At 49.2% G+C, this 12,594-nt stretch overlaps 1 protein-coding gene across 1 annotated transcript in view; it reads left to right on the top strand.

The window, feature by feature from the left end:
• Window positions 1-12,594, top strand: part of LOC143927370 (disks large homolog 2) — a 1,494,912-nt gene that overhangs the window by 804,595 nt on the left and 677,723 nt on the right. Inside the window, exon 11 of the mRNA XM_077451406.1 lies at window positions 807-963. Within this exon, the coding sequence (XP_077307532.1) occupies window positions 807-963 (157 nt within the window). The remainder of the gene's footprint in view (window positions 1-806; window positions 964-12,594) is intronic.

The following is a 12,594-nucleotide window of genomic DNA, read 5'->3' as shown; positions in this document are numbered from 1 at the left end:
GTGTGCCTGGGCACACCCTAATCCTGGAGTTGGCAACCCATCAATTGTGGGCAGATGACAGGTAAGCCGTGATCCTTACTTGCCGACCCCCAGAACCTGGGCAGGATAGGCGGCTGGAGTTGAAATGAATGGATCGATCTATATTTTCTTCTGCAGCAGCTGAAAATAGGCTTCTCCTCCTCTTCCTCTTGCCGATATTCAGCTGCCACAGGAGGAAAATATAGGGGATTGGTACCAATGTATGCCACCCCTCTTGTCCCAGTTCCTTTTCTTTCTGCGGCCCAGGTCCCCCTGTGTGCTCACCTGCTCCCCCCCATTGTTTTAGGATGACGAGTGGAGAAGAGGCCGGTTAATATGTCACAAAGGCATATGTGTTGGAGCTTTGATGTGCGCACCCTAATACAATAGGCTGTGCACACCTATGCCTGTCACCACTAAGTTCCCCCCATCACAGAGTCCTTTCATCCACCTCTGATCCAGGGCAGTTTCGGTCAAGTGCTTGCGGCACCCTGCCCTGGGTAAACACAAATGGCACCACATGGTGCCATGGCAGCCAGGTTGAGAAACACCGCTCTAAATGTTGTGCTTGTGGTGAAACCAATGAAATCGAATGATCTTCGGTTTGCAGTATTGTATTTTACTATAATAGGGTATTAGATTGTAGTTTTTTTTTCTTGATCTAGGCCCGATGTCAGTAGGGCAATATATACACTGTGTAATTCTCAGTATTATGTAAATGTGTGGAAATGAATGTTACATAAATATAAGGTAAATAGGAAAATATATATCTGTATTTGTTTTTACAGGGAACCTCGTAAAGTCATCTTGCACAAAGGCTCCACAGGGCTGGGCTTTAACATTGTTGGAGGAGAAGATGGGGAAGGGATTTTCATCTCCTTCATTCTAGCAGGAGGACCAGCAGACCTCAGCGGGGAACTCCAGAGAGGAGACCAGATAATATCAGTACGTACCTAAATAGAGAGCAGAGAGAGGAAACTTGTTTTGGTTTTATAATATGTTATAAACGTGTTATGTGTTCAGACATCCCAACCTGCACAAACTCATTTCAGGGAGGTGGTGCTTCGCCCCCGCGGCAAAATATTATTTAAATCACTTTTTCAATATTTTTTCACATTGCTTCTAGGGAAGGGGGTGGGGGTGGCTGGTATGTGGATGGTGTCAGTAGTATTTTTAATTTTTTTTTTATAATTGAATTTTTTTACAATTTCATTTGTTTTAAAAAAAAAAATCACAATGCTTTTTGGCTTTTTGGGGGGAGGGGGTTGGGGCAGTGGACAGTGTTGGTAGGACATGGGAGAGTGGTGTCAGTAGTTTTTTTATTTTATTTTTTTAAACCTTTTTCATGTTTATTTTATTTTATTTTTTTACAATTTTTTAAAATATTTTTTGGGGGACTTTGGTGAGATGTCAGAGGTCTAAACAGACCCCTGACATCTCCCCTTTGAGACAGACAAAGGGACTGAGGACACACATTCCCCAGCCCCTTTCTCAGCACTAAAGATGAATGAACAGGAGACAGAGGCTTCTGGCCATTCATAAACTGAGCACAGTTTACTCTGCTCATTTATCACAGGACACAGGAGAGATCTCGTTCGCTGTGTCCATTAACTAGTTTCCCCCCCCCCCCCGCAGCTGGCGGGAGAGGAGGGGAGCTGGCTGCGGGGGACGAGGGGGGCCGGAGGAGAATGGGGGCGGCGGAGAAGGACATGGAGGGGGCCGGAGGAGAATGGGGGCGGCGGAGAAGGACATGGAGGGGGCCGGAGGAGAAGGGGGGCGGAGAAGGACATGAAGGGGCAGGAGTAGAACGGGGGGAGAAGGACATAGAGGGGGCCGGAGGAGAACGGGGGGGAAAAGGACATGGAGGGGGCCGGAGGAGAATGGGGGTGGAGAAGGACATACAGTAGAGGGGGCACGGAGGAGAATGGGGGTGGAGAAGGACATGGAGGGGCTGGAGTAGAACGGGGGGAGAAGGACATAGAGGGGGCCGGAGGAGAATAGGGGTGGAGAAGGACATGGAGGGGGCCAGAGGAGAACAGGGGTGGAGAAGGATATGGAGGGGGTCGGAGGCGAATGGGGGAAGAGAAGGACATGGAGGGGGTCGGATGAGAAGGGGGGTGGAGAAGGACATGGAGGGGGCTGGAGGAGAATGGGGGTGGAGAAGGACGTGGCGGGGCCGGAGGAGAATGGGGGTGGAGAAGGAGATGGAGGGGGCTGGAGGAGAATGGGGGTGGAGAAGGAGATGGAGGGGGCCGGAGGAGAATGGGGGTGGAGAAGGAGATGGAGGGGGTCGGAGGAGAATGGGGGCGGAGAAGGACATAGAGGGGGCCGGAGGAGAACAGGGGTGGAGAAGGACATGGAGGGGGTGTGAGGAGAATGGTGGTGAATAAGGACATGGAGGGGGCCAGAGAAGAACGGGGGTGGAGAAGGACATGGAGGGGGTGTGAGGAGAATGGTGGTGAATAAGGACATGGAGGGGGCTGGAGGAGAATGGGGGCGGAGAAGGACATGGAGGGGATGGAGTAGAACGGGGCTGAGAAGGACATGGAGGGGGCCAGAGGAGAACGGGGGTGAAGAAGGACATGGGGGGGGCTGGAGGAGAATGGGGGCTGAGAAGGAGGTGGTCCGGGAGGAGCACACAGAGCAGCTGGGGATGATTGGTGTGGCGGGGAACAGCTGTGATCACCGATCTCCCTGTGTAGCTTTTAGCTGACAGCCGTGGGAAGGAGAGAAGGAGAAGCAGCTGTCAGCTAAAAATCTATACAAAGGAGATTGGCAATCACAGCTGTTCCCGGGCCGCACTGGGAGATCGGGAGGCGCTTGCGGGTGTGCGGGTGTGCGGGAGCCACTGCAGAAATGCAGGAGACTTGAGATGTTTTTTGTGTTGTGTACCCATTGTTTGCCTCGTGCTGGACTGCATGGTCACCATATTTACTCCTCAACCCATATTTGGACACGGGAGCAAGTTCCTTAAGCAAATTGAGGCCCTCTGGGCCCAGGGGTTCCTTGTGGTACCTATGGACTTTTCCCTATGCTATGCCCTTTCACGTGAGCTCATCCTTTGGAGACATGTTGCTTGGCCTTAGCAGCATTCTACACTCCTACTACAGGCCTTACAGTAGTGAGTCCCAAAGCCAGTTCCATCTTTAATATTGATTGTACCCTGGGCAAAAATGTTCTTGGGTCCCCCCCCAATTCAATTTCACTCCCACCTGCTCTGAGACATAAATAAAATAAATAGCAGCTAGACTTAAAATCAGTTTACTATATCAGATCAGGCAGCAATTGCGATTGGTTGCCATGGGTACAGCATATCATTAATGCTTACTGACTGGTTGCTAGAGGTTACAGCACACATGGCTCACTGATTAGTTGCTAGAGGTTACAGCAAATGATTTATGCTTGCTAATTGGTTGCTAGAGATTATTGTACAGTATAAGAGCCGGTTCACACAGCGGGCGATGCGAGGCGACACGACTCGCCTCGCCTCGCTCTCGCAAGTCACCCCCGTTCTGTACAATGGAACCGTTCTGAGAGGAGCGACTCGAGTCGCTCCGACTCAGAAAAAAGGTTCCTGTACTACTTTTGGGCCCTTACTGCTCACTGGTTGCTAGAGGTTACATCACATCATCTCCTCATTGCAGGGGGCATGATATACATATGAATGCCACCTTTATTTACATATCAATGTCGCCGTCCACAGCTATTTACTTATAAATGCTGCCGCTATTTACATATGAATGCTGGTTATTTACATGTAAACACAGGGTCTGCAGGTGAGTCATCGGTACATAACAATAGGGCCGGTTCACACTGCAGGTGAGGCGAGGCGACTCCGACTTGCCTCGCCGCGACCTGCCGCGACCTCAGCGGCAACTTGCAGATGACTTCTGTATAGAAGTCAATGCAAGTCGCCCCGAGGTCGCCCAAAAGTAGTACAGGAACCTTTTTTCTGAGTCGGAGCGACTCGAGTCGCTCCGTTCACACAGGGGCAACTTGGTATCCGACTTCAAGTCGCCCCAAGTCGCCTCAGGTCGGACAACATTTAAAAACCAATGTAAGTGAATGAGAGCCGTCTTAATGCACACTACTGAAGTCGCTCCGACTTCAAAAGAGGTTCCTGTACTACTTGAATCCGACTTGTAGGCGACCGGTACCCATTGATTTCAATGGAAGTCGCCTCCAAGTCGGATTTCTGTCTATACGGAGGCGACTTTGACAGAATTATTAGCTCTGAAGGGGGAACTCCACGCCAAATTTCTGCAAAAAATTTGGCGTGGGTTCCCCCTCCGAGAGCATACCAGGCCCTTAGGTCTAGTATGGATTCCAAGGGGAACCCCCTACGCCGAAAAAACAGCGTGGGGGTCCCCCCAGATCCACACCAGACCCTTATCCGAGCACGCTACCCGGCCGGCCAGGAAAGGGGGTGGGGACGAGCGGGCGCCCCCCCCCCCCTCCTGAGCCGTACCAGGCTGCGTGCCCTCAACATGGGGGGGTGCCTTGGGGGAGGGGGGGCGTGCGGCCCCCCCACCCCAAAGCACCTTGTCCCCATGTCGATGAGGACAAGGGCCTCTTCCCGACAACCCTGGCCGTTGGTTGTCGGGGTCTGCGGGCGGGGGGCTTATCGGAATCCGGGAGCCCCCTTTAATAAGGGGGCCCCCGGATACCGGCCCCCCACCCTATGTGAATGAGTATGGGGTACAATGTACCCCTACCCATTCACCTGTGAAAAAAAGTAAAAAAAAAACACAACACAGGGAAAAATATTTTATTGCACAGCTCCGGGGGTCTTCCGTCTTCGGGGGTCTTCTCGCCGGACTCCTCCGCTATCTTCTTGTAGCTCTTTTGCTAGCGGAGGAGTCCGGCTTTCTTCCTCGCCGCCGGCCTCTTCTCCCGACTTCGGGGGTCTTGTCCCCCTCTTCGGTTCTTCTGCCGGGCCACCGCGCCTTCTTATAGCTCTTTTACAGGCGGTGGCCCGGTCTTCTGTCGCCGCCGCCGCCTTCCGTTCTTCTCCTTCTTCTTCTCCTGGAGATGTTGACTCGACGAGCTCTCCGGCTGCAATGCCAGGGACGCGCTGCGCTGCCACTTATATAGGGACAATGGGCGGTGTCACATGGGTTGATGTGGATCTGGGGGGACCCCCACACCGTTTTTTCGGCGTAGGGGGTTCCCCTTGGAATCCATACCAGACCTAAGGGCCTGGTATGCTCTCGGAGGGGGAACCCACGCCACATTTTTTGCAGAAATTTGGCGTGGAGTTCCCCCTTGAGCTCATTCTCTGCTTGGCCACGGCAAAAGTCGCCTGGCCTGGGGCGACTTGTAAGTCGTCCCAAGTCAGGTTGAAGTCATCACAAGTCGTGTTGAAGTCGTCCCAAGTCGCGCTGTGATCTTAACTCAAGTCGTGTCCAAGTTGCCTCACTCAAGTCGCCTACAAGTCGTGTTGCCCCTGTGTGAACGGACCGGCAGAGCTGTGCAGCATTAGTAGCAGCACTTCACACTGAGATATTGGGACATAGCACAGGTCTAAAACTTCAAAGGACAAGGGGATTTAAACTGGGATAGTTGGCAAGTATGAGCCAGCTGCTTTGGGCCCCACAACAATGACAGGGCCCAAGACAGCTGCCCCTTTTGCCCTGTCTTAAAGACGGCCCTGCCCAAAGCAGTCCACTCTCAAGCAAATTTTGTTACCAGGAGATGTTCCCAATAGAGGTTAGGCGAGGGAAGATGCAGAAAACCTTTTCAATGCTTGACTTGAACAATCAACACACTTCATATATACACACTTCATTCATCCTGGTCTCAGGTGACGGCCCAAACCTTGGTTGCAAACAATCAGAGGAAAGTGAGAACATCTAGATACGGATGCTCTATAATTTCGTAAACCAAATATTGTTGCACTGTACCTTTTAAATAGATGTGAAACACATAAAACTGTGTAAATTATAATTATTAAGTTATAAAGTCCACGCCATGCTGTGAATGAAGCTTAAAGTCTTTCATGACAGCTTGTGAAATCCACCACCTGTAATAACCACTTCAGCCCCGGAAGGATTTACCCCCTTCCTGACCAGAGCCCTTTTTGCGATTCAGCACTGAGTTGCGTTAACTGACAATTGCGCGGTCGTGCGACGTTACACCCACACAAAATAAAAAACGTCCTTTTTTTTCCCACAAATAGAGCTTTCTTTTGGTGTTTTTTGATCACTTCTGCGGGTTTATTTTTTTGTTTTCAAAAAAAGGTTTTATTAAAGCTGTAAACAGAGATACAAAGTCAGCGAAGGAATCATATGTCAACATTAGCAAAAGTAGTTGGATAACAAGATAACAGGAATATGATAAACAAATAGCAGAAAACCGCAGGACAAACCATCGATTATTGATGAACAGTATGGGTCTTACATCCAACAGCAGGTCATAAAAAATAAAGAAAGTAACCTGTACAATGAGCTGACCATAATAACCAGAAGACAGAAGAAAGATTATGACAAGAGAGAGAGGGGAAAGAGAGCAGAGAGAGACAAAGGGAAAAGAGGAAAAAATGTGAACAGGAAAGAGGAGAAATATGAAAAACCTAAGGTTCGATCATTTCAGCAAACGAAATAGGAACCATGGGTTCCACTTGAGGTCATATATGCGTTCCGTGTCATGTAGAGTGTGGAAGATCTTTTCAGACAGCATCACTTGGTCAATACGTGAGAGAACCTGTGCTAATGGTATCGACGGGGATTTCCAGTGAAGTGCAATAGTCCATAGTACAGCGACACACATAGAGTGCACTAACCTTACTAAGTGTTTAGGTGTGTCAGGGGGGGTCTGGAAAAGAAGACAGTGGTGAAAAGAGAGGGACAATGCTCGGCCAGCGAACCCGTCCATCAGCCTTAAGACCTCCTGCCAGACTGGGCGAATCAAATCACAATCCCAAAAAGTGTGAATAAAAGTGCCAGGGTGATTGCATCCTCTAAAACAATTAGGGGATGTAAGGGGATAGATCTGGTGCAGACGCACCGGGGTGTAGTACCACCTGGTGAGAACTTTGATGGCCGTCTCTCTAATAGTTAGGGATCTGGTGCATTTGCACATATTGTTCCAACCCTCCTCCCAATCCACCACTCCTGGCTCCAGAGCTAACTCCTCCTCCCAACGCGATCTATATCGCAGAGGCTGACACTCCGACTGTCCCTCCAGGGCCCTGTATATCAGAGAGATCAGCCCTTTTTGGCGTGGGAAATTAAAACATAAGTCTTCAAAGATAGTGAGCTGTGCCTGGGGACGGAGCCCATAACGGGAGAGAAAGAAGTGGCGGATCTGAAGGTATCTAAAACGTTCAGAATCCGGGAGTTGGTGTTGGGTCTGCAGTGTCGAAAAAGGAACAAAGCCAGAACCCGTCACAAAATCCTTCAACTGGGTAAGCCCACAAAGGACCCACATACCAAAAGAATCAGGATGGAGATAAGCTAGGGGAAACCTAGGATCACCCAGGAAGGAAGTGCCCATAGAGCAACCCAGGACGAGGTCGTATTTATGCTTGAAGCGGTGCCACAATAGGAGGCTGTCCGCCACTATGGTGTTAAGGGTGGTTAAAGTCGAGTGAGGACGATTAGTTGACCACATAAGACCAGGGAGATAAAATGGAGTAATCGAGTCACTCTCAAACCGTACCCAGGGGACTCTAGAATTAGGGATCGACCATTGTGCTTGTTGAGTGAATCTGCAGGAAAGATAATACAACCAAATTTGAGGAACCCCCAAACCACCAGTTTTCATAGATCTGTAGAGTACCCCCTTAGCAAACCTGGGAGATCTATTGTTCCAAATAAATCTATTGAAATGAGACTGAAGGTTAAGGAGAAAATATTTGGGGAGCTTAACAGGTAGAGAGCGAAATAGATACAGCAACCTGGGAAGGATGACCATTTTGAGAGCTGTGATTCGGCCTATGAAAGGGATACGTAAAGAGAGCCAGCTTTTTAAGGTGTTTTTAAGTTTGCTAATCAGTGGGGAATAATTGACCCCAAAGAGGTCACGGAAATTCCCGGGCAGTCCCACTCCCAAATAGGGAATATGGGAGGCAGCCCAAGTAAAGGAGTAATTCTGTTTAACGAGGGCCAAATCATTGGGGGTAAAGCCTATAGGGAGGGCTACAGATTTGGAAACATTAATAGAAAGGCCAGAGACCTTCGCAAAGTGAGACAGTGTCAGAAAAAGATTGGGCAGGGAGACATGCGGGTTCGTAATAAACATCAAAACATCATCAGCATACATGCAAAATTTATACATTTCGTTACCCTTAGTGTAACCAGAAATATCAGGATGTCGCAGGAGGGCAATAGCAAGGGGCTCCAGGGCCAAAGCAAAGATTAAAGGGGAAAGGGGGCACCCCTGTCTAGTGCCTTTACCTATAGGGAAGAATTCTGAGCTACAGCCAGGCAACTTAATGCGGGTCCTAGGATTGTGGTAGAGGGCTTGGAATCCCACCAGAAAGCTTCCCTGAAAGCCCATGAGTGGCAAAAGTGTGTCTAAATAGTTCCATGTAACACTGTCAAACGCCTTTTGTATGTCTAAACTCAACAGGAGGAGCTTACGGGAGAACAGGTTGGCATCTTGAATAACGTTAGAGGCTAGGCGGATATTGTCAGTGATAAAGCGATGTGGAATAAACCCAGATTGGAAAGGGGAAATCAGGGAAGGGATAAACTTTGCCAGTCTGTCAGCTAAGATTCTACTAAATATTTTGATATCGTTATTAATAACCGAGATGGGTCTAAAATTTTGAGGTAAATTATGATTTTTATTGGGTTTAGGGATCAGTGACATGTTAGCTAACAGCATTTCCTCCGGGAAGCTATCGCCCGACAGAATTGAGTTGAAGAGTTGCATCATTCTAGGGGCCAAAATAATGGAAAATTTTTTGTAATAAAGAGCCGAAAAGCCGTCTGGACCCGGGGCAGAACCCAATTTTAGCGATTTGAAAACCCCCAAGATCTCTGAGACCGTGATGGGGGCATTCAATGCCTCTATTTGTGAGGGGGAGAGTGTCGGAAGAGGAATGTCATGTAACCAAGACAGGTCAGCGGGAGAAGGAAGAGTGTGGGGGGATTCCAGGAGTTTAGTATAGAATTGCTCAAAGATCTTGAGAACCTCTTTGGGATGTGACGATACAAAACCGTCACTATTAGACAGCCGGTAGACATGAGGCGGGCGCAGTGTGCTAGACAACTTCCTAGCAAACGAGGTCGATGCAGAGTTGTTGAATAACAAACTACGGGCCTTGGCCCAGCGTAGTGTCTTCTCGACCTTAGATGACAACAAGGAGTCAAGTTCCAGGCGCTTCTGATCTATGGAACGCCTGGTTGAGTCCAAGTGCAAGGAGGACGAGTCTTTGTATAAGTGATCTAATTCCCTGGTTAATTCAACAATCCTAAGTCTGTTGGATCTGTTACGGGCCGCAGAAATACTAATAAGCTTTCCTCTAATGACGGCCTTATGTGCCATCCAGAGAGTCGAGGGCTGCATATCTGGGAGAGCATTCAGGGCAAAATACTCCTCCAGAGACTGAGCTACCTGGGCCTCCACCCCTGCGTCCGAGAGAAGGGATTCATTCAATCTCCAGGAATGGGGCGTGGGGGCGAGTTTAATGAGTCCCGTAGTAAAGGAAATAGCCTGATGGTCTGACCAAACACAGGGATGAATGGAGGCTTCTAAAGAATTCGCAAGTATAATTGGGGTGGAGTATATGTAATCTAACCTCGCATAACTATTATGTGGGTGGGAGAAGAAAGTGTACTCCCTGCAGCCTATGTTGTGGGCTCTCCAGGTGTCAGTGAGTTGCAGGTCCCGTAGGCCTCTGGAGAGAGACCTCGGGAAAGCTCTAGAGGTGATCGAAGTCGATGAGCGGTCTAGAGTGGCGTTGGCTACTGAGTTAAAATCGCCACCTATGATCATGTGGGGGGAGTGGTATTGTGCTAATTTCTCAAAGAATAACCCAAAGAAAGTAGCTGAGCCCTCATTGGGTGCGTAAATACTGGCAATAGTAAGTTCTCTGTTGTGAACGATGCCCTGAACAATAACATATCTACTTTCGGGGTCTCTAAATATATGCTTAACCTCCATCGGGAGGGAAGAGTGGAGAAGTATGGCGGCACCCCTGGTTTTGGACGAGTGGACCGAGTGGAAGGCCTGAGGAAAATCTTTATGGAAAAATTTAGGGTGAGAGGAGCAGGAGAAATGGGTCTCTTGGAGTAGAAGGATTTTAGCTCCAAGGCTTTTATAAAAGGAAAAGGCTTTACGCCGTTTGGAGGGTGAATTAAATCCCTTAACATTATGGGAGATACACGTTATTGCCATGGGGAATGAGAAAAAACAACTATAGTTAAGAGATCAAATATGGTGGCGGGGGGGAAGAGGAGAACTCTCAAGGAACACTCGTCCAACTGTCGCCAGAAAAACAGGGGAGCCCTCATAACGTCAGCAGGGTAACAAAAAGATAAGGTACAGTACAATAACACCAAGTGTAGCATGAGAACGCTAATCCTGAGCATAAAAGGAGCCTGAGTTACTGAAGGAGCATAGGATATGAAAAATGATCGACCTAAATGGGAGAAAAGCAAAAAACGTAAAACAAGAAAATAAACATTAGAAAAAGAGAGCCCAGAGCTTGACCGAGGTCTGGGACACAACATTACTGCTAAGCGTGGTAGCGTGTGGGAAAGAATAGCCACACTAAAATAACAGTTAGAAACCGAGACAACAAGGTCTCGTGACCAGTAGGGTTGCGCCATGGTAGGGGGCACCCACCAGAGAAGCAACCAACCACTGGAAAGGGGAGCCATACAACAGCTCCTGGGGACTTGTAAATGACCAGTGGGTTGGGTAGGGAAACCTAGAACACAAATAGCCCACTTCTCCAGCCCGCACCACAGCCCCCCAAAAAGATGGAGGCACGGAGCGAGCGGGAGAAAAGAGGGAAAAAACTGTATAAAACCAAAAAACCCGAACAAACTCTACCCTCAAAAATGTAAAAAAAAAAGCAGTTTATAAGCAGCCACTGGAAATTAAAGCAAACCGCAGTCTGAGCCATCAGATGAAGGAGAGAAAAATAGCATTATCGAGGACTATCTTCCACCCGATCCTCAGCACCATATCGGATCCTACGCCTGTCCCTTCTGGTCGGGGGAGTTTGCCAAATAGGTGTAGCTCTGGGGGTGGAGGGCAGTCTGCGAATCGTAGAGGCATCCAAAAGTCCAAGCTTCACCAGGATCTCCTGACCCTCCAGGACCGAGGTGGCAGAGTATGTCGAGCCGTTATGAGGAATCACAAGGCGAAATGGGAACCCCCAGCGGTATCTGATGCGGGCTGATTGTAAGACTGTGGTTATCTCCTTCAGGTTCCTTCTCCGCTCCAAAGTCGCCGGTGCGATATCCGGGAAAATTTGGATTACTTTGTCATCGAGAGTGATCCTCTGTTTGTTACGGGCCGCTCTCAATATTTCCTCCTTGACCAGAAAGTCTTTCATACAGAGGATGACATCCCTAGGTGGTTTATCCTCCGGGGGTTTGGGACGCAAAGCTCTATGTATCCGATCACATTTGAACATATTGGCTTCATGGTCAGGGAGCAAGGATTTAAACAACCTAATCGCCACCGGGATGAGCTCAGATTCGGACTCAGGAATACCACGGATGCGCAGATTATTGCGTCTGTTTCTGTTATCGAGGTCTTCTATCTGAGACTGTAGTAGCTGGACCGTGGAGGATAAGGCCTCATGTTCTCTGCTGAGGTCATTATGAGCTATAGACAACTCATCATGTTTAGTCTCTAGCCTCTCAGTCCTTGTGCCCAAAGCGGAGATTTCCTGTGAAAGTGCATGAGAAGTCTTTTGAAGTTCCGATTGAAACTTGGATGCCAATCTGTTGTACATGGATTCCAGACTGTCCTCTAAATCCGCCTTTGAGAGGGCATTGGGGCTTCTTTTATCCATCAATGGGGCAGGTGAGGGTGGACCCAATGCGCGTGGTGGAGAGGCGGGGGAGAGGTGCCCCCCAACTGCCCCCTCACGCTCCATGCTAGATTGTTCTTGTGAGCGTACAAGGTACTGCGTGAGGGTCTTTTGGGCGGTGCTCCGTGCCTTCTTTTTTTTCGCCGGCATACACCAAGGCTCTGCGGTTTAGGAGGTGAGGTGAGAAAAAAAAAGAAAGGGGGGTGAAACGTGGTGCAAATGTACCTCAGGGATAGGCTGAAGTCCCGGACGGAGCTAATTTGGGGCTTCAAACAAACATTTTGAAGCTAGTTGCGTACGCTGCTACTGTGCAAAGGGGTGGTGTGTTGAAACAGGAGCAACCATGGTAGTGACAATAAGCAATCTGTGGGCTTGCTGGGGGCTGCTGTACCACAGACTGACGTTGAAGCCCGGTAGCTACCAGTCCCAATGAGACAAATAAAGGGGGGCACCCCCCGGAATAGATGAGCAATGGGGGGTCAGGGCACCAGGTAGCAGCCAACAACAGGGGGGGGGGAAGGCTGTGTTGTACTCACTGCGAGTCCAGGGGGAACAGAAGCAATAGCCGTGGTGAGAAGCAC

Source organism: Lithobates pipiens, unplaced genomic scaffold (assembly GCF_037356315.1).
Source record: "Lithobates pipiens isolate NorthernLeopardFrog02 unplaced genomic scaffold, aLitPip1_a1.2 Scaffold_23, whole genome shotgun sequence".
In the NCBI taxonomy this organism is placed as follows: domain Eukaryota; kingdom Metazoa; phylum Chordata; class Amphibia; order Anura; family Ranidae; genus Lithobates; species Lithobates pipiens.
The sequence above is the reverse complement of the archived record's forward strand: the minus strand, read 5'-3'. Positions and strand labels throughout refer to the sequence as shown.